The sequence below is a fragment of the Xenopus laevis genome, chromosome 1L (assembly GCF_017654675.1).
Source record: "Xenopus laevis strain J_2021 chromosome 1L, Xenopus_laevis_v10.1, whole genome shotgun sequence".
Lineage (NCBI taxonomy): Eukaryota > Metazoa > Chordata > Amphibia > Anura > Pipidae > Xenopus > Xenopus laevis.
The window spans coordinates 40,470,288-40,496,889 of record NC_054371.1 but is presented as its reverse complement, the minus strand read 5'-3'; the positions used below and the strand labels follow the sequence as shown (position 1 = coordinate 40,496,889).

The window sequence follows — 26,602 nt, the reverse complement described above, 5'->3', positions numbered from 1 at the left end:
CCGAAACGGGACAAATTCACCCATCACTACTTGTGATGTCCCCGCTGATATAGTTTCTGCTTCTCTTTATCACTCGGGGTGTAGGAAGAAGCTTTTCCTGTGCCTTTGCCGTTTTGCTAGAGGTACAGACACACTTCCGCACAGCACATTCATCTAGCAGCTGCCATGTGCAACTGTCACATTTATATATAAGTTCTTCAATGGACAGCTTTCTATTGGTCGCCTCCTCAAACAAACAAAAAAAAATCAACCCCTCCTCCTCTGCTGAGAAAGCCAGGCACCTGCTACTGGGTAGTTCAGCCCAGGGTACCCTGTGATCCCTCCCTGGTGCCTTTTGCTGAGACCTGAGAGGGAAGAGGAGGTGCTGAAGATTCTTGGAGGGAGGGAGTAAACGAAGGGGAAGCTGCTGTGGTGCTTTCTGTCAATAAGTGACTATTTTACAAGAGAGGAGCAGAGGCAGCAGCAGTGCATGGGCTGTACAAGTGGAGAGCTGGCGGGGGTAAGTGAAGTAAGTGCTCGATTCTTTGTGCCATGTTTCTCATGTCAAGTGTTTTTGTACCAACTTCAGTACTGTCTTGTAATTCTCCTCAGCTAATCACTATAGATATACAGCTACAGGGACTTGCTGGCTACTGCATGGCTGCATCCAAATCAGCCTGGTCAGCAGAAGATGCCTGAATCAAATGCAAATTAGCCATGCAGAATGTAGATTTAAAAAGTATTTTTCTAAAAGCGAGTTCGGTAGCAGCCTACTAATAAAGCATTATAATAAAGCAGTAGGGATCCTACCTAACTTTGTGATACCTGCTTTATACACACCATGAGCCAACAGAGAGGTTGCCTGGCAAGAACAATATTGCATTCCTACTTTTTATTACTCCTCGCTCTATTCAGGCCTCTCCTATTCACATTCCTGTCTCTTATTCAAACCAATGCATGATTGCTAGGGTAATTTAGACCCTAGCAACCAGGTTGCTGAAGCTGCAAACTGTAGAGCTGCTGATTAAAAAAACAAAATAACTCTAAAACCACAAATAATGAAAATCAATAGCAAATTGTCTCAGAATATCACTCTCCAGATCATACTAAAAGGTAACTATAAGGGTAATGTCACACCTGGAGATTCGGGGAGTTTTAGTCGCCCGGCGACTAGTGAAACTTCGGGCGACTTCGGAAAACGAAGTGCCGCGAGTGCCATGCCGCAGGCGTTTTTTCATTGTAGCTGGCGGAAGACAGGGGAAAGCAGTTCGGGGAGATTAGTGGCCCCAAAGAAGAGGCGATTAGCCCAAATCTCGAGGTGTGACCTTACCCTAAGGAGGGTCCCAGAAATATCAAATGACACCCATTCTCCCAATGTATAGTAATTATTTTATGGGTGCAATGTAAACTCAATGACATTCATGGTCCAATGCAACTCTCAGCCATATGAATTTCTACCTGGGCTATATCTTTTGAAATAATTTGAGGGGGGGGGGATTAGACCCAACTCCTGCATGAAGATTGAATGAAGAGAGACAGGTACACACACCCACCAGCCAGCAAGTGGCATAATGCTGGACCATGGGAGCAAATATGGCTGCCTCTATAAATGAGTTAAAATGCAGTATGGTGATTCTAGCAACCAGAAAGTGGTTTCAAATGACTTTAAAAGTTTTGTTAAATAATTTAAGCAAAACTCTGAAAGCTGTCCCAAAAGCTTGCATTTTCTATTCTACTAAAAATGTTCCAGTTTTGATCTATGGCTAAAAGGTACAATTCTCTGCTATCTGTGTGGTGCACATAGGTTAATTAAACAAGGCTTATAGCCTGGCTGTTGCTTAAAACGTATCTACTGCTAGGGCAGGGGACATTTTATTTTTGTGGTTTCCTCGTAAGAAGAAAAATAAGTAGCAAACCAAAGGAAAATGTTTCTGCTCTCAGTACAAGCTGCTGGTCAGTGCTTGCTCACATCGTACATTGTTCAAATGGCAAGTCTCTGTCTATTTATATGTTATCTAATATCCCTATCAAATTCACACACACTGCTGTACAGCGTCAGACATGACCGGACAACAGTGGGCACTGCCAACCCAGACCCGCTCCTCACCAGAGGCGCTGCACCCCAACCTTCCTCGACTGTGGCTGAAACCATATAAATATAAGGTTTATGGGGGCGCATGGGGGGTTTACAGTTAGGGGAGGTGGCCTGGGCAGGAGGGGGTTGTGGCTGGGACATGGCACATGTGTTTGGAGTTTTGGGGGAAAACTGGAGTAGCCATAGAAAACCAACAAATATTTTGGTAGGGCTCATCGAACCCATTATCTTTCTAAGCTTGGCCCCCAGCATGCCTTGACAGCTTCCAGTAGAGTATTTTTATTTATGCATATCTTTGCCTGTGTGCTGAACAGTTTTATATCTAGTGACGTTGATCATATATCCTTTTAAAGAGGGATATTAATGGAAAAGGGTACCTATCCAGTGCAAGTGTTAACTGAGCCCATTCTGCCCTGCGATTCTGTACCCACAAGAATAGACACCAAAGCGGGTGGGGAAAAACAGTTCAAAAAGCTGTAATAAAATCTATGAGCTGGAGATGTAAACCCAAAAAGAAAATTTAATAATAAGCAACTTTTCAGTATACACTCAATAACAATTTTAATGGTTTTAAAGTAACAGTATTTATAAATGTAACTGTAATTGAAAGCTGTAGCAGTCTTTCCCTTTCTGCACTGGTGGTTCTGACTCAATGCAACAATGAAGCAGGAGCCTTGACTTCTGTTACATTGTTTTGAAAAGTCAGACCCAGCAGTGCAAACAACAGCAAGCGATAATCAGACACTGCTTTAAACTGCAATTCTGTTAGAACCACTGAAAAAGAATGTATATTGAAAAGTTGCACAGAATAACATTTTAACATTTAATGCAACAAAATATTCTATTTTTTTACTTTACATTTCCTTTCTCTTCTGTTGAACTGTGTGCAAGTTCACCTAATGATGCTGTGGAACCCTGGAGTAACAAGCACCCTGAACGTAACGGTAGGCCCCACAGTGGGCTGCATCAATAGGTGCAACAGAATTAGGCAATAAATCAAATACAAGTGCTGATCTAATGGCCAGAATTGTGTCCATAAAGGCAATGAGTGCTTTTGTGGCAGGATCAGAGTAACATTACAATGGACCCAGAATTTTGGGAAAATGCTGCATTGTGGGTTAAAAACTTATCCATTTATAATGCATTTGCAAATAAGTTTTCATAGGTATGCAACCCAATGCATTTAATTGCTGCCACACTGCACAATGCATTTTTCTATCAATTTCTCTTAAAGAAAGAGGCATTGTTGTATGCCTAAGAGACCTATTTATCAAATTTCTAATCTGTGTCGTTTTTATCGATTTCTTCAACCTCGACTAAACTCACATTTTAAAAAAAGCAAAAATCACTTCTTTATTAAAATATCTGAATATAAAAAGCATGAACAAATAAATTTGGGGAATGAATCCAATAAGAATACGAAAACCACTGAGTCCTCATTTTCAAGAGTTTTCGTGCAATTACAAACTAAAAAACCTCCGAATGCTCAAAACAAACATTTTACAACGTTGTTCATTGTTATTACACTTAATAAATATTGACAGTGACATGGTTTAGAGTTAAGTACATGAGTTTTAGCGATAAAAAGTTAGATAAAATTCTGAAGTTTAGTAAATCAGCCCCTTAGTGTTTTTAGGAGAAAGGCTTCAGTTATACCGTATTATACCAGATGAATGAGTATGAGTAATGAGTAGTAATAACAAATGGACTTGCAGCTGTTCACTTATATGAAATGCACCCAACAATTTTAATTCCATGCATCTGTTGTCTACGACAACATTTCTCAGGGCTACAGGATCAACTGCTGAAATCACTGGATGGATCTTACTTACCCTTTATATATTATTTATGCACCAAATTCACTATTTTGGGATTTGATCCTGAATCCTTCATTAAATATTCGGCCGAATACCAAACCAAATCCAAACCCAAATTTGTAAATGTAAATCAAGGCTAGGAAGGGTCAAAGAGAACCAACCGCACAACGCAATATGATTTTAAGGATTCTGATTTTGGCCAGGCACTTGAATTCCACCAAATCGGAATCACAATGAAAAAGGCAGAATCCTGGCAGAATCTGAACTGGATTTGGTGCACCCCTAATTGTTTCACTCACACTATCTTTTACCTGATTTGCACATACCTGTTCTCCAAGAATTCTGTGCACATACCTGTATACATACATGTATACAGTATAAGTATGTATATTTATATATAATATGTACTGTATATGTATCTGTGTCTACGCATTCAGCCTGTGGATCACAGCAGTAACAGCACTGACTTGGATTCACAGACAAATCAGACATTGTCTGCCACTTTGTAATTCTGCTTTGTATAAACCTGTGTTAAATGGCAGATTATTCGGTCACAATGGTAAGGACTCAAATCAGTTGAAACTTGACCTGCTGAGAAATAGTGAGCAAATAGATGGTAAGATGGAGCACAGGAGCTTACAGAGCAATAAAACGTGTGTGTGTGTAGGAATGCAGGAAGTTCTCCAATTCTGCTCACACACACTCAGTTGAGTGTCCTTCATACATTCCCAGCCGGAGACTTATTTCTGTTGTGTATATATATATACACTATTATATGGTCATGGAACTTCTTGGTAACTTATAATATCCTTATATAATACACAAAAGCCATGAATATCCTGTAAATTATATCCTTATAAACGGTGAGTTCTGATGTCATCAGTTATAAACGGTGAGTTCTGATGTCATTTCTGTCACATGACTCATTGAAATTTGTGTATTATAATAATACACATAATACGGAGTTCCATGACCTGTATAAAAACACTCGGCCTTCGGCCTCGTGTTTTTATATGGTCATGAAACTCCTCGGTAACTTATAATATCCCTATATTTTACAAAAGGGGGTACTTTATTCACTATATAATACACAAAAGCCATGAATATCTTGTAAATTATATCCTTATAAACGGTGAGTAGTGATGTCATCAGTTATAAACGGTGAGTAGTGATGTAATTTCTGTCACATGACTCACTAAAATTTGTGTATTATAATTAATAAAGTACCCCCAGTTGTAAAATATGAGGATATTATAAGTTACCGAGGAGTTCCATGACCTGTATAAAAACACTCGGCCTTCGGCCTCGTGTTTTTATATGGTCATGAAACTCCTCGGTAACTTATAATATCCTTATATTTTACAAGAGGGGGTACTTTATTCACTATATATTACAAGAGGGGGTACTTTATTCACTACATACAGTATACTGTATCTGCATTACACTAGGAAGCAGGCACAGGCACAATGGCACAGCACTGAATAGGACTTTCACATCTCCCTGATTTCTGCTACACTTGGAGGCCCATTTATCAAAGTCCGAATTTATCTCATTATTTTCTGAAATATACTCCGTCCAAATCCGCACGGGTTTTTTCCCCTTATTTATCAAAATACTTTCCTGAAAATTTCCTGTGAGGGAAAACCCCCAAAATTTTTTGAAAAAAACGAATTGTACAACATTTTCGTACTTTCCACCCAAAAACTCAGATTCTTTTAGATTTTTGCAAGAAAACCAGCCGGATTTTCGGACTCAGACTTTTTCCAACCTCGGGGTATAATAAATCCCAAAAATCAGAGTTTAATATGGCATGTGATATCTCTCTCTCTAAGGTTTCATTTACTAAAGTTGTGTCTACAAGGGGGCCCTGCCAGTGGCATCCAGTAATTCCAGTCTTGTTCTGCAAGGTGCTTCACCCACGTCTATATCTGTATCCAACTGCCCATTCTGCCCACAATCCCATCTCCTCTGATTCCAGGCATGTTGGATGAGCAGTGTATAGAAAAAATCCAACAATTTCTTAATTGGGGTGGACAGTGGACTTACCAAACCATATAGAGGGTCCAAGTCCACATGTCCCAAAACCTTCAGCCTACATAATGTTTCACAGACTACTCTTCCATAATTGCAAATGCTAGCACAAACTGGACCAACAAAATACTGGGAAATAGTGTCAGGGTTCCAGGCACTCTTCTGATGGAGCACTCCTATAGAACCTACTGACTCCCCCTCTCTCTCGCACATGCACACTCTCACTGGCTCCCCCACACACTCATACCAGCTGGCTGAGCAGATATTTCTGTACATCCTTTTCAGAGAGTATGAATATTTACAAGTCACCTGCCTGTCAAGTTAGAAAACATAAACCTCAAAGTCATTATTCATCTTAGTCATTGTTTCAGCACAGGTGGTGTATCTGCGTTCAGTGAAACCTGACACTGGTTTGAATATATTAATGTACTGAACAAACAGATCCAGAATGTAATTAACAAATAATAGCAATTTAGTGAGCTGTTTTTTTGGTGGAGCTACAAGTGCCAGCACCTCCCCAGCGGCATATCCATAGGTTGATTGTGATGCCAGGGCCCAGGGCAACTCTCATTCTGCCCAACCCTAAAACTGGCCCACATTTTTGCCATTCAATGCCACTGAATCTAAGTGATTATATTTCAGCCATTTTCCAGTTTCCGGGTTGTTGAACTTTTGTCTACTTTGTTATAATGTTTCCTTGTCATGATTACAAAAGTAGTTTCTAGCCTGATTACACAATGTTTGTTTCATAGTGACACTGCAAGGCCGTTATATGCAATGCCACGTTTTATAGTATGATTCTTAGTATTACAGCTCATGTCTTTCCCTGTATTGCAAGTGTATCTGCTTCCTGCAGTGTTGCTGTGCTATCTATGTGCATCCTCAGAATAGACACATGCAACAGTACTCAGAACAAGCCAAACACACATACAAGGCTATACCTTTTTTTACCTATCCAGTTTCTGTTCAAACAACAATATGCCAGGTATTCTGAGTTCTGACCAGCAATACTGAAGATATATGGCAATGAATGCATGGCTGAAGATGCTAACCCATAGTATACTATGCTTAGTTGACAACAGCAACCTGTGTTGTGGTTTTAGCAAGATTTTTAAGAATGATCAATCCAAATGGATGACTCATGGCAAAACCAAGCAAACCAACAGTAATTTAAATTACCCCCACATGGGATACTAGTGCCAACAAACAAACACTACCAGATTTATTTCTGGAAGCGCTGCAGGTTATAGCCAGATTTCTAAGAAAGATCAATCCAAATGGATGACTAATGGCAGAACCAAGCATACCAACAGAAATCTAAATTTTTAAGGGCACACGGGATACTAGTGGAACACCACTGGATTTATTTCTGGAAGCGCTGCAGGTTCCTCAGTGATTAATGGGTGAAATCATACTCTAGCCCACGGATCCAGGGCTGGATTTACATAGCGGATTTACATAGCGGGCGCCCATAGGCCCACTGCCGTTTGTCGACCCTGTCCCCTCCCCTTTATTTGTGCAAATTTTCATCATTGGGACCCGAGCAATGGGGAAATTTAAAAAATGATTGTATCTCCTGTGCATCCCTAGTGCTTTTGAACCAATGTGGGTGTGGTTGGGCAGCATGCCGCCCCCAAAATCCTGCTGCCCTAGGCCTGGGCCTTGGTGGCCTCTCCACAAATCCGGGCCTGCAGGGATCCCAACTTTTTTTTTACCAGTGAGCCACATTCAAATGTAAAAAAAGCTGTAGAGCAACACAAGTATGCAATAAGTCTGTTGCGGTGCCAATTATGGGCTGTGATTGATTACTGGTAACCCCTGTGTGGCAGCCTACAGGAGATTCTGTTTTATGCAACCAAAACTTGCCTCCAAGCCAAGAATTCAAAAATAAGCAGCTGCTTTGTGGCCACTGGGAACAACATCCAAGGGGTTGGTGAGCAACATGTTGCTCATTAGCCACTGGTTGGAGACCAATGCTCTAGCCTACTGCAGGTGTAAATGGCAGTATTCTGCAGGAGAGTGGCTTTCACCTTGCATGAATACACCATCATAGGTTAAACTTGCACTAAGGTGCCAAACGAAGCTATTCTTCCCAGAGATCAGATGCAAGATGTGTGTGATTTGTGCATTGTGCACTAGTGGGTACAAATAAGGGCTTGCTGCTGATATTAATCTAATCTAATCAGCAGGACACAGTGGAATGAGTTATGCACTCCAGGACAAACTTCAGCTCATTCAAACATTGGGAAATGGATTGCTGGAGAGGAGTCATATTGTGCTAAGTATTGTCCTCGGCTCACAGTCACCCTGATTTATTCTCCTGATTTCCTCGACAGTGGGGTGATTCTATGGCCAGAGAGAGAGATATGAGAAAGATTCCCTCTCCCTCATTTTGCATTGTGGTTAAACATGTTTTGGTTATAAAATTATGCACAAAAGACATAAATGTCCTGTAAATTATATCATTATGTAATGATTCTCTAAAATGTGTGTACAAGTATGGGATCTGTTATCCAGAATGCTCGGGACCTGTAGTGTAAAGGATCTTTCAGTAATCAGAATCTCTATACCATGCCTACTTAAAAAAACATTTAAACGTTAAATAAACCCAATAGAATTTCTGTGCCTCCAATAAGGATTAATTATACAGTATCTCAGTTTGGATAAAGTTTAAAGGAATGTTTTATTTATTTATTAACAGAGAAAAAGACATTTCATTTTAAAAAGCTGAATTACCTTGTTAAAAATTGAATCTATAGAAGACGGCCTTCTCGTAATTCAGAGCTCTCAGAGTTTCCGGATAATGGTTCCCATACCTGTAATATTAAAAAAATGTAAAGTATGAGGATATTAGACGTCACCTTGATGTTCCAAAACCATATAAAGGCACTAGGCTGAGTGATTTTATATATATTAGGTGACTTTTCATATCCTTATATTTCACAATATGGGGTGCATTGCTTATTCCCTATATAACATGTAACTCCTGTAGTGGATCATCACATCATGCATTTACATTTTACATTGCAACAGTGAATATTTAATACATTTGTTTTTATTTTTTTCACAAAGCAAATATACAAAAGTTCTCCTGAGAGCGGGTTCCCAGCCTTTTCTACAATTTTAGTTGTCCTTTAAAAGCTACTTTGGCACTGTTCTCTTGGTTATCTAACACATGAAATATAAAATACATTCAATATGTAAAATAGATAGAATTAGGCACAGAATCATTCTCCCTAAATTACAGTGCAGATACTTATGATTCTACCATAGAAGGTCATAGAGGTAATAGCCAACAAGCGTGTAATACAACTAGCGTTGGTTTAAGCAAACTGTCAGTCCATCCTGTGCTTTGTTCTTCTTACTCTCTGTAAACTGCAAGTCAAGGTTTTCCTGAGAGTTCTCTAATGCACAGACCACTAGGGTCTAAATTTATCAAGCAGTAAAGAAAAAAGCCTGTATAGAGTAAGATTCATGGGATAAATATGATGCTGAAACTCAGAAGTAGGTTGGTTCGTAGATTTTAACGTCTGGTGTTTGCTGTAATAGTGTATCTTGTTGTTTCTATTCATTGGACAGTTACTTTGTCGCCTTGAAACAAAAGGCTAGTGTGTCTTTACTCCCCCATATGGAATGTCTCGTATAAAATAGATTGTTCAGATGATGTGGATGCCAGGCTGAGGGCTTACAGCTGTCACATGAGTTTGGTAAACAAGACTGACAGTTACAGTAAAGCGATACAATCCCATAACTCTTAAAGTGATAGAGATCCGATTGTTTGGTGATTTCGCCAAACAAGCGCATATCTCCCAGATATCGGGCTGATCTGATCGTGGGCCCTAGGGCCCAGCGTTCGGATCATTATGTATGGCACACGGACGGTCGAATCGCAGGACCGTATCAAAGCACAGATGCAGTCCGACTTTCGCCCAGATATTGATCGAAAAAGCCTGTCGGAGGGCCCCACACATGGGCCAATAAGCTGCCAACTGCTTTTATTGGCCCATGTATGGCCACCTTAAGGCTTGTCAGGGGGTGCTGTGACTTTTAATGTAAAAATAGTTGGGGGGCAAAGTTTCCTGCTTCTGTTTTATCTTCCCTCCAACATTTTTCCCTTGCTTCTCCAATACCCCCAACAGGCCAACCACAGGAAGATGTAGAACCTCAAAATGATTTTGCATAATGTGTCTGGTGTTTAATACTGTATGTGCCTACCTACAGTATGTTTTTCATTTAGGCTCACACAGTAATATCACCAATGCTTTGTGCTATACATCCAACAAAGCCAAGCTAAATTTGCGTTGTGTAATGTCTGATTAAAGGTATAAATGAAATACAGAGTTCTGTTAAGCTCGATGGGCTCTACAGTAATGATGATTAACTCTGCATTTGTGGAAAAATGCTTCTGTTTAGTGTTTATATAGATGCAGCTTTGGGCCTAGCATCAGGGCCGGATTTACATAGCGGACGCCCCTAGGCCCACTGCCATTTGCCCCTGTCCCCTCCCGTTTATTCGTGCAAATTTTCATGGAGATTGTATCTCCTGTGCATCCCCAGTGTTTTTGAACCAATGTGGGTGTGGTTGGGCAGCATGCCGCCCCCCTAAAATCCTGCCGCCCTAGGCCCGGGCCTAGGTGGCCTTCCCACAAATCCGGGCCTGCCTAGCATTGTTCTTGCAGTTATTAAATGAGTTCCAGTCTTACTGCAGTGTCATGCATGTGAGATTGCTCAAGATGTAAAGCATTCTTGCTGTATAGGCTTCCATCCCTGAAATGTGCTACTCAGCAACCGGAACCAAAGTCAAACTTGCTGAATTCATTGGAAAATTTTGTGACTCACAAAGCCAGTCAATAAAACCACGCCAATAGGAAAACTGCTTCTTAGACTGAAAAACTAGAGCTCGGGCAAATGAGCAGACCCTCAAAATGCATGGGGATGAAAGTATTGTGCATTTTCTCTGATCAGTAAATCCTGCAGCCTGGAAAGGAAACATAATTAGTTGATCACAAGAATCTAAATGTAAAATACATATACAGGGCAGAATTTACACGAAGGCCACCTCCCATAGACTCCATTTAAATCAAATAATTCTAATTTTTAAAAATGATTTCTCTTTTCTCTGTAAATAATAAAACAGTACCTTGTACTTGATCCCAACTAAGATATAATTAATCCTTACTGTAGGTATAATCCTACTGGGTTTAATAGATGCTTAAATGATTTTTTAGCAGACTTATGGTATTAAGACCCAAATTACGCAAAGATCCCTTATATGGAAAACCCCAGCATGCGCAAGCATTCTGGATAACAGGATATCCAATAAAAAGCTTTTGGATGTCAACAAGCAGTTACAATGGCCTAGTACATTTATACAAATCATAAATCTCTTAGGTGACTTAAAATGTCCTTAAATTTTGCAACAGGGGAAAATTTTTTAAAGGTTTTTTGGCCTTCATCTGGATCAACTAGCAGTTAGGCAGGTTATATATATATAGAGAGAGAGAGAGAGGGAGAGAGAGAGAGAGAGAGAGAGATAGAGAGAGAGAGAGAGAGACTTAAAAGGTTGAACTAGATGGATGTGTCTTTTTTCAATCTTACTATGTTACAATGTATGTTACAAGTCTCAATGAGCCATGTGATACAAGTAACAATCGACTATAACCAATGAAGCCACTATACTTGTTTATAAGGATATATTTCACAGAATATTCATATCTCATATGTATTATAAATCCATGTTTAACAGATATTGTCAGTGGAGTAATTACGGAGGAAGTAGACCCTGCGACTGCAGAGGGGCCCCACGAGGCCCTAATTCATATACTATTTCAATAAATATTGGTAAAACAGGTCAATCTATACATTTTGGGGAAAATAATTTGAAAAATAATTTGCTGTGGGACCCAGTAATTTCTACATTTCCTTTCTATCTCCAGTCCCACTGACGTAAAGGCAATGTCATTATTATCACAAGTCAAATCAAAGTTATTTCACATTGGCAATCCTGTTGTTGTTGTAGATGCATTTTCTAAGGAACACTTTGTCCAGTTTTTATTTTGCCTGTTGCCATTTTTATTTCTTTGTCATATATTTTTACATTCTTTTAGCTGCCTGAATACAAACCAGTTTAGCCTTGTAGCTGAATTTTTTTCATAATTTTCATTTCATGAAGTCATCTATAACTCTTTAGAACTCCAGTATAGTTTATATTGTGTATGCCATCGTCATACAAGGCAATAAGTTTTGTTCCTGTACAGAGTCAAACGTTTGCCCTTATTCATTGGAAGGGGAATTACCTGCAAGCATGGGCGAACTTCCTTGTCAGTTGATTATAACTAGGAAATGTAACAATCAGTTGTAGGCAATTGCTATACAACTGAACAGGGACTTTTTAAATGGTCTACACCCACCAACTGAGCTGCTAATTTCCTACATGGCAAAATCTTCTAACTTACCCCACATCGGTAATCACAGATAGAGATATACTGTAGATTCTTATATCTGTGATTACCAGCGTTGTAGGGTTAATTTCCAGGGACCCTCTATATTCTATTTTATTTGTTTTGTGTAGGAAAGATGTTTTGCCTCTTTTGGGTTTGGCCATGTCTTTTTTAACTTTCTTTGTATTTGTGGGTGCTCATATGGAACATGTACAGGTATGGTATCTGTTATCCTGTATATCAGGACCTGGGGTTTACCAGATCTTTCCATAATTTGGATCTTCATACCTTAAGTCTATTAGAAAATCACGTAAACATTAAATAAACCGAATAGGATGGGTTTGCTTCCAATAAGGATCAAATATATCTTAGTTGGGATCAAGTACAAGCTACTGTTTAACTAAGTAAAAGGATTTTTTTTAAAACTTTGGAAAAAATTGAGTCTTTCCATAATTTAGAGCATTCTGAATAGAGGTTTATTTGTATGTATATGTTCTCATACAGATAATGTTTTAGAGTTGGTTTTGTTTTTGGTATTTGTGGGTGCCCATGTAGATTATGTATTTAGATTTCCGTTCTTAGTATTTATGGCATACCTGCCAACATTTCAAAAATATAAAGAGGAAGAAAAAAATCTGCCATGTGTAGTTCTCATAAATCATATGTAGTTCAGTTCCTTTCTTTGTACTTACTATATGTGCTTACATACAATTCCCTATATATATTAAAAAGTACTAAGTTTGCAGAAGAGCATAACAACCAATAAAATGTGTTTTAAATAGGGAACCAGTAAATTCTTCCTGCTGATGGGTTGCTACGGGTTACTGCTCCTGGGCAAACTTAATGCCTTTTATTATATAACCCCCAATATGTATTAGCGCTCCCTTCTTGGTTCTTACAGAATTTGTATTTGAGTTCCCTAATTGGTGGATTCTTGTATAAAAAATGTATGAGAATTATTTTACATGTATTATTATTATTATCTACCTTTATTTATATATCATCATCATGTTAGTCAATACAAAAGAAAGATTCAGATTATCGCCTGCCCTAGTAAATATTTGAATCTAATTTCTCTGCCATAGTCACACGTATGTCTAGGGTCAGTTACATAGGAATACAATTACCTGTCTTTGTGTCTTTCTGCCATGGGAGGAAAGTGGAGCACCCACAGGGAACCCATAGTAAGAATATGTGCACTCTATTCAGATAGTACTGAATTCAGAATCTATCCCAGGACCCTTATACCCTGTAGAAGTAGTATTGATTACTGCATGAACAGGTCACTTTTCCATATTTTTATTGGATTCCAAGGAGAGTATTTGCTTAAGCTAAAATGGATCGTATTGTCATACACTGAAACAATGTATAAGTAACATCAGTTGTTTTTCTTTAATCAATAAATTTCCAGTGTTTCTCAAATTTCGTCACAAGTAAGGTGGCCATACACGGAGAGATCCGCTCGTTTGGCAATGTCGCCAAACGAGCGCATCTCTCTCCGATATGCCCACCTTGAGGTGGGCAATACCGGCTGATCCGATCGTGGGCCCTAGGGCCCAACGATTGGATCCTAATGAATGGGAAGGGGCGGTCGGATCGCGGGACCGCATCAACGAACAGATGCGGCCGCGATCCGACAGGATCTTTTGTCCCATCCGATTGAGATCTGGCCGACTTTTGGCCAGATCTCGATCGGGGAAGCCCGTCGGGGGACCCCATACACGGGCCAATAAGCTGCCAACTCGGTCTGTCGGCAGCGGCCTGTGTATGGCAACCTTCTTGCTCACATTTGCATACAACTTCCCATAACCCTTGATTGTTAATTACCTTGAGTACCATCTCAGTTTAAAGAAGTTCTGCATTCAGTTACAGAGAAAGGGATTTCTTCATCGGTTTTCTTCCTTACATAAAACTGCTACACGTCACTCTGCAGAAGTCAAGTTTATATGTAATCATGAGGAAGTAAAGTGACTGACCCAGGTTTGCAAGCTGGTAGCAGAGTTCTGCAAATTTCATCCTGTGTCTGTGTAATAAGAGCTGAGACTGGCATGGAGGTATCAAGCCCAGGGTGTATTAATACACAACTGGCAAATGGATACATGCAGATTTATGTACTACTTCCCAACATTTATTATTGCAGGCTACAATCCTACAGGTTCTGGTTTGTTCATGGAAAAAGTGGTCATAGCCAACCTTTCTTGTTTTATGGAAGATGCCATCCCTTATCATTTTCACTAGAGGATTCTCTATTTCGTTTATCCACAACAACCAAATTTTGCCAAGTGCAGTAGCCTGTGTTTGAGAATGAGATGATTGATGGTTCCATGTCTGTAGACCTGGATCTATGCTGTGCGTCATAGCTGTGATATGGCCAGAAGAAGGATATCAGGTCCCAAGCCATAAATAAATGGTAACTGTTTTGTTGAATTACTTGTACAGCATTTTTACGTGCTCTGCAGATGAAGATTTAATTAATAGGCATAAGGGGGTTATTTATCAAGCTCCAAATTTATCTCAGTATTTCTAAGATAAAAATCCGAGCAACTCAGAATTCCCGAATGGACCTTTTTTTATCATTCAAAAAATTAGGTTCGGGCAAACTTCGGACCTTTGCTCGAAAACTCAAGTTTTCAGACTTTTCCGCAAAAACCAAATTTTTTTTAGAGTTTTCTGACTTTTTGGCCAAAAACCCCTGAAATCATCAGATATTGGTACTGACAGCAGCGCAGACACTGGGACCTTCCCCACAGACTAATACAGGACCTGAGAACTTTGAGATGGGTTTTCGGATTCAGAGTTTTCATACCATCGGACTTTAATAAATCCTGAAAAATCAGTGGTGCTCACCAAGAACTTACATGATTTTCATAGTAAAATGTACTTCCCCCATAGAAGAATCCCAAAAAACTGCAAGAAAATATTAGCCTAGGTGAAGAGATGGTTGGCATTATAGAAATAATCTGTGAAAAAGAAGTAGCAAGTCTCAAATAAGATAAACTGTATTGCAACATATGGAAAACATAATGCATACAGTATGTGGGAGATAATATGGCTAAGTATAGCAGAAGATAGTGAACATCCAAGTTCTACCATGATTCTAACTCCTGAGCCATTGACTGAGCGCTTCCAATAAGGCAAGCTATTAGTGCCTCAGGGTGTTTTGATAAAGCACTGTGGGTTTTCCTGAGAAGGTTGTGGCAAATACCCAAGATATGTGATATATTTCAAAGCATTTCAACATATGGCACCACATGTGGCCTTGGTAATTAGTATGGGATTGAACCAACAGAATGGGAATGAGAGAGAATTTTTTTCTATGTTTACATTGGTGTCTGACTGTCCCTGTGGGTACAGGCCCAGAAGAATGATTGGAAATAACAAAATGTTGTGACTTGTGTAACTGCAGGAAGAAACAGGGTACATGGCCTACAAATTGCTTTTGCGGAACGCAATGTTCTCCATGGTAGAAAGTGTTTTTGAACTCCACCTATATGGTTATGAATACTGTATGAAACGATTGGGCATATTACACTGTAGGGCTGAAGCAGAGCACAACAGGATATTACTCTGCAAGGAAATTGTAACACATGGCAGGGTATCTGAGCCGAAAATGTTAGAAGTGCAGTTTGCAGGCAAGTGTTTAATATTGATGTGCAGAGCTCACAGACAATGCTGGACACACGAGCAGATATTGCTGTCCAATCAGTTCCATTGAAAATGACGACCCACACCCTCGAAAGGCATGAAAACCTTTTGCTCAGTGTGTGCTCTCACTTAGGAATGGCAAGAACTATAGTTTTTGACTCTAACTGCTTGAATGCACATTCTACATAAGTGCTAAAGGTTTTAATATGGCTGATCACAGTTGCCATCTGCCCCTAACAGTTCCTATATTTTATTCTCAGCCCCTGTTCCTGTAAAAAGTCTGGGGTTTTAACTGACTGGCTGTCAAATGTATTCAAATGTGTTCTTTTATGGAAATATAAAATGTAGAACTACAGTACAGACATATTGTAGAGTTCTGCGACCAGGAAACAATTTCCAGTGCAATATTTACACTCTCTGCAATTAAGTTATACATTGTAATAAACCTGCATGGTATGCGTAGTGGGGGTTTTACAGACTGTGCCGTGCAAAATTCAAGAAGCTCTATTTATATTATTACAGAACCTGCTGTTCAAGTTTTAAGATGTCAGGATACTATTGTGACGGGTAATAGGAGGGGCAGCTGCTGATTATTTGAGTAATGTTAAAATGTGACCTCTTAGCTGAGGTCTCACTGGAAGGGCCTGGATGAAAGGTGAATCTGATCACTTAGGCCTGAACTACACAAGGGTTTTCTGTCGGATCGACGCCCGGCGACAAGATGGACAAGTCGGATGGAGTCGCACACGCCAAGTTATAATGAGACTGAATGTGGACGCTTTCTGCATCCACATCTGACAGTTGTGCCATGTTGGATGAAATGTAGTTGTTACCACAGACCTTTAATTCAATCCAATTAGAACCTTGACACCTGTGTCTCTATCCGACTATCGCGTGTGTTTTGTCGCCTTGCATTGATCCGATGGAAAACGTTTGTGTAGTTCAGGCCTTAAAGGTTCACCTTTCAGCAAAATATAAGTATCTTACAGAATGGCCCGTTTTAAGCAACTTTTCAATTGGTCTTCATTATTTATTTCTGATTGTTTTTGAATTAATTGCCACCTTCTTGCGACTCTTTCCAGCTTTCAAATGGGAGTCACTGACCCATCTAATGAACAAATGCTCTGTAAGGCTACAATATTATTGTTATCACCACTTTTTTATTACGCATCTTTCTATTCAGGCCTCTCCTAATCATATTCCAGTATCTTATTCAAATCAATGCTTGGTTGCTAGGGGAATTTGGACCCTAGCCACCAGATGGTGGAAACTACAAACTGGAGAGCTGCTGAGTAAAAGCTAAATAACTGAAACATAAAATAATAAAAAATGAAAACCAATTGCAAATTGTCTTGGAATGCCACTCTCTACATCATACTAACAGTTAATTTAAAGGTGCTGTAACTGTGACATCAAATGTTGAAGAAATAGGTGCTAGTGGTTCTTAGGTGGCCATACACGTAGTTCGCCAAAGAGCGGATCTCTCCTTGATATTCCCACATTGAGGTGGGCGATATCGGGAAGTTGGAATCCTTTTAGGAATATAGTCCCTGTCCAGCTGTAGTCCCTTAACTAAAGACATTTTTGTATGGGGAATACTCACCCCACACTATTTCTCTTTGGAGAAGCACAAGCTCTTTCTTACTAGCCCTTTGGCAGATCAACCTCCTGCTATGGTTGGGTCCAAAAGAGACTTTAGGGAACAGGAACTGTTGAGCTTCCCCATGACTATTAGGAATACTTTCCTCACACAGGGCATATGGTTCTATCCTGCGACATCTTGAACAATCGGGGAAAGTTAAACCTTTGTGTACCCTACTCTATTTTTATGGTTTTTTTCCATGCCAACAGTAAAACAGCAGGTTTTAACTTCCTTTTTAATGGGCTTTGTAGAACACAAACGTTTCAACTAAAACAGAAGACAATGTTTCAAAAGGTTTTCAAACATCCTTTCACAAGAATATGGACTTTAATAATTTTGTACTACAGGCATGGGAACTGTTATCCAGAATCTCGTGATTTGGGGTTTTCTGGATAAGGGATTTTTCTGTAATTTGGGTCTCCATACCTTAAGTCTACTAAAATATCATGTAAACATGAAATAAACCCAATAGGATTGGCCAGCAATAAGGATTCATTATATCTTAGTTTGTATCAGGTACAAAGTAGTGTTTTATTATTAAAGAGAACAAATATTTAAAAAAAAATTAATTATATGATTATAATAGAGTCTATGGGCGATGGTCTTCCCATAATGGGTTTCCAGATAACAGATCCTATATCTGTACTACTACAAATATCAATATTAATACAAATACTTGTACAAATACTCCAGTATGATGGATAACATATATATTTCTAATATTAAGGCCATTAGATAAGATATAGTAGGCTGCGTCCAAATTTCCTTTAACGAAGGAAGCTTGAGAGCGGGTGTAGTATGATCAGAAGCAATTATATTCTGTATATACATCTTATGTGGGAGAGCAGGCAGACAAGTTCACCAGAAGGTGAAGATCCTCTTCAATATATCGACTAGCCAGTTTCAAAGACAAACATTTTTAAAAAATAAAACTAAGGTGGAATTGCCAAACTGCATTCCTTGTCCTTGTTTGCAAATTTTTCAGCCTTTGTTGTCTCCACCTTCTCTGGTCTCAATGTCCCTCACACCACTTTTACCTCCTCCGCGACACCTTCAACTCCCTAATGCTTCTTTATTGCTCTTATCTTCATTCTCTGTCTTTTCAGTTGCAACTACTGAAGCATCTCTTGTTTTTTCCTCTTGGCTCTTTCACACTCACCTTCTGTGGGCCCCTCATTCCATGTTCCAGTCTTTCAGCTTCTTGCTTTCTCTCTCGCTTACCTTTACCTCATGCAGCTTCTTACTTTCACCTTCTCACTGCACAGACATCTGTCTCAACTCCAGGGGAACTATCACGAAAATTAAAATGTAATATTTTCATACTAAAATACAATCAATTAAAAATTCTGCATTGTTTCTGAAATAATCAAGTTTGTCTTCACTATCCCCCTCTCAGCATCTGATTCTCTTAATTCTTTCTGCATGCAGCAGTTGGGTGTCAGATATTCATTGACAGTTAGATCCAATATATCTTAAAGGGGGGGCTCCTTTTCCTAGCAGATGTATCAGAGATCACTCAAATAACTGATTCCACTACAAACAAAATCTAACAAAATAACTGCCATTTGCACAACTTCTGCATGTAGAGAGACATGATGTCTGGTGATTTTAATAGAGTGAGCTCTAATACATCTTCTAGGGAAAAGGAGCCGCCCTATAAGATATATTGGATCATTCATCTGACACCCAACTCCTGCATGAAGACAGAATGGAGAGAAACAGATGCTGAGAGAGGAATAGTGAAGATAAACCTGATTATTTCAGACACTGTACAGAATTTTTAATTGACTGTATTTAGAACGTTTCTTATTTCCGTATGTTGAAGCTAATAAACGAATTGCCGGCAGTGGGGCATACGAATCAATTTTGGAAACTTCGCATTTGGGGAGATTAGACGCCCGAAGTAGAGAAGATTTGTAGCTGGTCGACTAATCTCCCTGTCTACCACCACCCTAATACAAAAAGTCATTATACATATTGATACATAGTAAAAGGGAATATATATGCATATATAAATATATATATATTCTCCTACTATATCATCTCCTGGTGAAGGCTCCAGTAGGAGGAGGAAAGTTGTGGGTGCTTATACAGTAATTCAATATTTATTTATTTATTTTAAATTAAGCCTTGTGGGTGTGATTAAGCAACTTGTACGGTATTATTATTACTGTTTATTGGATTTAAAATGTAAGTGGCTGTTAAGTGGTATCACAGCACAGCCAAAGGAAGCAAGTGGTGTGATGGCATTGCTTGTGAATAGGCATTTACTGTCAGCAGCTTGTAATACTGCTCAGGGCCCATAAATTCTTCTCTCTTTGTCGGTGGGGCAGTTCTAGAAAAATAGGTGTTTCTGTAAACTTAACCAAGGTTATAAGATCTGATGAGAAGGAATCTTACTGGAACTGTAATACAATCCATGTGCTAGCAACTGGCTATGGAGTGGCTGCAGAGAGGATTTATAGGGCAAGTATCACCATCTCGGATTGGCCTGCAGACAGAGCTGGTTTCTGATAACAGTAAGGCTTTCAAATGACCGCGGGATATTATTTTAGATACACACTTGCTGCTCTTTTAATAGAATATGGAGCATGCCTCAGAACATTCCACACACTAATTCTGTCTCTGTGTGATAAATGTTTTGCTGAACTTTGTTCTTTATAGAGAAAACTAGTTTGTCACTTGCTAATGGAAAACACAGTGGCCATATCCTGCTTCCTGTGCAGTGTGTTTATGAAAGCCTTCAACTACAACTCACATCATCCTTTAGTTATAGGGGTAGGTTGATCTCTAGTCAGTGGCATCATTAGATGTTTCTGGGCCCCATAGCAAATTAAGTTTAGTGCCCCCAACATATACAGAGGCTGTCCAGCTTTACCAATATATATTGAAATTGCTCATAAATTATGGCCTCTTGGGCCCTCATACCTCCTTGGCCCCCTGCAGCTGCAGGGTCTGCTTCCTCTGTATTTCTGCCCCTGGCTCTAGTTTATAACAACTAAAGTGCCATGGATTTAACATCCTGGTCATGTTAGCCACTTGTAAAAAAATCAGTCTTGCCTTCTAAAAATATCTACTTTATGAAACACATTTGGATGTAGGCACGACTTTTTAGGTTTCCAGTAGGCTCTTTTTATAGTCCATCACAGATGGAAAGGGCTTTCCTTATTGTATGTGGGCACCTGTTACATGCCCAGTCACTAAGAATTCTTCTTTTATCCGACAGTGTTCCTCAGCTTTATTTTAATCATCTCTTATTTAATCCTCTTATTGAAACCCCTTCCTATATCCTTCACCCTTGTTTACCTTTTCTCATATATTATTGTCACCTATATAGATAAGCTGGCAGCTAGGGGAGTAAAGAATGAGGCCAGCAAATTGGACAGCATTTGCTCGGCTACCTGAGGAAGATGGTAGTTGAGCAAGGGAAGGATTTCCACCCACTTGCACCCAAGAAGTTGCTAATAACTATATTTAAGAAAGGAATGGTAGTCAAATAAGTGCCTGACTGCGCTGCAGTTGTCTACATAATTGCCAAAAAATGATTGTCTTTACATGTGTTGTCCCTCAAAATGAGCATGTTGACTTTTGATTACCATTCTGCACATTGCTCAACCTATGTCTGCTTGGAAAGGGCAGCTTCCACGTATTAGTGAGAATATGCTCTGACCACATTGAGCTTACATATGAAGTGAGAACAAATTTACACAAATAATGGCTTTTATCTGATAGTGTTTATGCAAGTCTAACGGGCTGGAGTCCAAACCAGTAGGCAACACACTCCTTGTAATTTGAAACTACATTCTGCGACCAGAATTGTTTATCTGGGAACAAATGCGAAGAGGAAATCCTCTACTGCTCTTATCGGAGGCAGCAGTCTTTCTTCTGGGTGCCAATTCATTATCATCAGCTCAGTATTTTAGAACAATAAGCAGCCACAGTTATTTACTGTACATGTTCTATAAATGTAACCAAAGGGAGATGGATTTTATTTTGCATTTATTATGAAGAAGAAAAAATGTTTTTGCTCATCTTGTAATGGCAAATGAAATGCAACGTTCTAAAGCATGGAATGCAATTCTACAGAAATAACAACAAATATATGTTGTACTGTATACTGACATTATTTATACGTAAACTGACATTTACTGGCATTTCAACTCATTGTTTTCTGCCTCTGTTCCTGCCTTAGTCATGCACTTTATGCTGCTCTGTTGCATCTTTATGTGCAGATCAGGGTTATGGATTTCAGTGAGGAGGACTAAGGTGGACCCATTCAAATAATGGGAAACAGGGAACAGGAGTTAAGCATGAGGGCATGGTACCAACTGAGGGTAGGTATGATATTTATTATACCAAATGCTTGGGACTTGAGATATTCCAGATGAGGGGTATTTCATAATATGGACACAAAGCCTGAATGCAACACTTTAACATAAGAAAATAACAACAGGATTGCTTTCTCATTAGCAAATGTTTGCTAACTTAGTAAAAGGAACAGTAACAGCAAAAAATGAGTCTTTTGAAGTAATGAAAATACAATGTCCTGTTGTGCTGCACTGGTACAACTGCTGTGTTTGTTTCAGAAACTTCACTATAGTTTATATAAATAACCTGCTGTGTACAGTGTAGCCATGGGGGCAGCCATTCAAAGCTGAAAAAGGCAGAAAGGCACAGGATACACAGCAGATTACAGATAAGCTCTGTAGTATACAATGGGATTCTTCAAAACGTATACGTTACCTACTGTGTATACTGTGCTTAAATGGCTGCCCCCATGGCTACACAGCAGCTTCTTTATATAAATTATAGTAGTGTTTCTGAAGCAAACACACCAATTTTACCAGTGCAGGGCAACAGTACATTATACACACCCACCATTGCTGACTCTGGTGCCACTACATATAGGGACAATTGTGCAGTGACAATTCTTGACAATTCTGTAATGCCTACTTTGTGGCAATAGTTTTAGGATAAATGTAACATCCATACAGATTGGGTTTGCAGACATGGGAGTGGGACAACTTGACTGGCCTGTACAGAACACTAAACTCAACCCAACTGAACATTTGTGGGATATATTGGAACACCAACTATGAGCCTGGTTGTCCAAAATCAGTGCCCAACTTCTTACCCAAGAATGGAAGCAAATCCCACCAACAACGTTCTAATATCTTGGAAGAGTAGAATGTCAAGGCAGTTTTAGCTATAAAAAGACAAGAGTAGCTGCAATTGTGTTAATAAACAGGGATACACTGACTTTAAAGCTCTGGACAAATCAAAGTTCATGATTTTATACAAATATTAAAATTTGTATAAATGAGGGTTGAGATTTGGTTGGATATTCTATTCATATTTGGACAAATAAAAAAAATATGGATTCTTTGCATCCCTGTTATTTTATGTGCATTCCTTAATTTTCATGAAATTATTTAAAAATTCAGCGATTCAGCTTAATCGTATCTATTAAACTCTTGTATCCAGAAAGTAATTCCAGGCAGGCAGAAGTCACATGACTGGGGCAGCTGGGAAACTGACAAAATGTCTAGACCCATGTCAGATTTCAAAATTGAATATAAAAAAAATCTGTTTGCGCTTTTAAAAAATGGATTTTAGTGCAGAATTCTGCTGGAGCAGCACTATTAACTGATGTGTTTTGGAAAAAAACAGTTTTTCGATGACAGTATCCCTTTAACCACTTTGGGGCTGCAATGGAGTATACAGTAGAATGTTTCCTGTATGTTGCATCTTTCAGACAGAGAAAACCTTCATGGTAATACAAATAAAAATGCATGGTAATAATAATGGAGGCAGGAAGTAGAGAGACCCATGCCAGTAGCAGGAAAGACACTTTTTCTTAATCCAGTATCAAGTCAGGATCTACATTAGGAATGCATCTGTTCTAAAGCTGTTTTAACTCCTAGATAGGGCGACAACGCATTCTGCATTTTATGTCTTCATTTTTTCTAGAGAAACACTAAAATATTTTAGGGAAATTAAGCAATGAATTGTTATTGAGAGGATTTAAAAAAAAAATCACAGAAGTAAAAGCTATTTTTAAAATAAGGAAGTAATAGTCAGAATAATGTAGGAATGCATCAATCCGGCATGGCTGAATACTAGTGAACAAATACAGAACTGACTACCACATGGAAGTAAATCTACTCACCTCTGATTTCGATTCTGCCAAATGATCCTGTTTTTTTTCCAAACTGGATAGCCTCTGTTACGTAAAACTTCTGCATAGAGATCATGCAATTAAATTATGCGGCAGATTTATTAAGTCTATACAGGTTTGGGACCTGTTATACAAAATGCTTGGGATCTGGGGTTTTCCAGATAATGTATCTTTCTGTAATTTGGATCTTCATACAATGTAAACAAAAATAAACCCAATAGGCTGGTTTTGCCTCCAATAAGGATTCATTATCTTAGTTTGGATCCAGTACAAGCTACTGTTTTATTATTATTATTATTTATTAAAAATTTGAATTATTCGGATAAAATGGAGTCTATGAGAGATGGCCTTTCCATAATTTGGAGCTGTCTGGATAATGGGTTTCCGGATAATGGATCCAATGCCTGTATAAGACAATCTATTTACATAACCAATGTTTTTCATAGAGATAAGCCTATGGGGGCAATGTTTATGTAAGTATAATAACCAGTGGCAACAATTTTGCTAGAGAGATCTAGTAAAATTACCACTTTAATACCATTTGTCCATAAACCCTGTGTAACTTGCACATATTACGGGACAACATAAAGAACGACAAAAGCACTCTACATGCAGAAGAAAGTCTAACCAGACCCATCATTCCTTTTGTAGTGTATCTGACCTATGTTCAATGGCTGAGAAACAAATGACCAGGGAGTGGAAATGAATTCGGAAGTTATCCAGGAGGAGAGTCTTATTAAACGGTCGCAACAGAAGAAGCGGACTTCTCCCTTAAATTACAAGGAAAGGGTTTTTGTACTAACAAAATCGAGGCTGACCTACTACGAGGGACGCCCTGAGGTAAGGATGTTATACTTTTTCTTCTAGAAGTTAATTAGAATTTTTAAACATGTTGATAACTAGTTTAAGGTCAGCAGCAGATCTATCATTTGTAATAATGTAGCTATATGAAGCTTTATCAAATCCAATGTATGTCCTAATTGCTAGGAGGTTTAGTAATGACATTATTACAAAAGCTCCTAGGTTCTGGATATACAGATATGGCACCTGTTATCCAGAATGCACGGGACATAGGGTTTTCTGGATAACTTTCTGTTATTTGGATCTTCATAGATTAAGTCTACTAGAAAATCATGTAAACGTTAAATAAATCCAATAGGCTGGTTCTGCATCCAATCATGATTAAATATATTTTAGTTTGGATCAAGTACAAGCTACTGTTTTATTTTAGAGAAAAAGAAAATCATTTTAAACAATTCTGATTATTTGGAGTCTATGGGAGACAGCTTTCTGGATAATAGGTTTCCGGATAACGGGTCCCATACCTGTACATACATTCATGTATTTTTAATGGAAAATATTATGTTGTTTGTTTCCTGATGATTTCAAGTTTTGCATTTTTTTTTTAAAAAAATAGTTCTAAATTGTTCTTTAAAGTCATTAACATCACCCTACCCAGAATAATTTCTTGTATATGACTGAGCAAGTTACAGTTCCATTTAGTTGTGTGCGTGTAGATCAGCATTTATGTTGCTAAATTAAATAGAGTGCTTTGTAGATAATGCATTTTATGTCAACCTATGTACACCTCTGGGCCGATTCACCCTCGATATTCGACTGGGAATTAAAATCCTTCGACTTCGAATATCGAAGTCGAAGGATTTTAGCGCAAATAGTGCGATCGAACTTTTCCTTCGATCGAACGATAAAATCCTTTGAATCTAACGATTCGAAGGATTTTAATCCAACGATCGAAGGAATATCCTTCGATCAAAAAAACTTAGGAAAGCCTATGGGGACCTTCCCCATAGGCTAACATTGAGTTCAGTAGCTTTTAGATGGCGAACTAGGGGGTCAAAGTTTTTAAAGAGACAGTACTTCGACTATCGAATGGTCGAACGATTTTTAGTTCGAATGGTTTGATTCAAAGTCGTAGTCGAAGGTCGTAGTAGCCCATTCGATGGTCGAAGTAGCCCAAAAAACACTTCGAAATTCGAAGTTTTTTTACTTCGAATCCTTCACTCGAAGTTAGGGAATCGGCCCCCTCATGTGTACATTAAATAGACCCAATAGGCAGTTTTTTTCTTCCAATGAGGATTAATTATATCTTAGTTGGGATCAAGTACAAGCTACTGTTTTATTACTGCAGAGGAAAATTTAATTATTTTTAAAAATTTGGATTATTTGTATAAAATGGAGTCTATGGGAGACGGTCTTTCCGTACTTTGGAGCTTTCTGGATAACGGGTTTCTGGATAATGGATCCCATACCTGCATTTGGGGTAATTTATATTTATTTGAAGCATAATTAAACAAAATAATATTCATGTAATACCCTAATTACTACCTGTGTTGGTTTCACAATATAACCGTTTATAATTAGGGATGGGCGAATTTTTTCTTTGCCGAAAAAATGACGGCCATAGACTTGTATGGCGTTGTGCGTTAAAATAAAAAGACACACGTCAAAACATTTTTTTGACGCCCATAAACTTTAATGGGCGTCTCAGGGTTTAAACCTATTGCAAGATTTTCTTGCTCTGTTTATTTGTTGAACCTCTGACCCTTTAAGTTTAAGCTAGCCACAGATTTTGACTATTTGTGCAGTTCATTCAGTTTCTGACCGAACTCTGTTATTTTGTTTGTATGGGACCACACTTTCAGGCAGTTTGAGTTATGAAACCCTGGTGTGGTTGCACCAGCACTGTCTGCCTAAAACATACTACGGCTGACTGAATACCTTGTTTTGTGACATGTCTGGGTGTGTGGGTGGACT

General features: G+C 38.8%; 1 protein-coding gene across 4 annotated transcripts in view; it reads left to right on the top strand.

Annotated features, from left to right (window-relative positions):
* Nucleotides 1-307: 307 nt before the first annotated feature.
* The window catches only part of tec.L (tec protein tyrosine kinase L homeolog), a 63,294-nt gene continuing 36,999 nt past the window's right edge, over nucleotides 308-26,602 (top strand). Inside the window, exons 1-2 of one of the 4 annotated variants that reach the window (XM_018250652.2) lie at nucleotides 308-499; nucleotides 24,479-24,667. In XM_018250652.2, coding sequence (XP_018106141.1) covers nucleotides 24,530-24,667 — 138 coding nt within the window. In that variant the 5' untranslated portion in view covers nucleotides 308-499; nucleotides 24,479-24,529. 4 annotated transcript variants of the gene reach the window in all.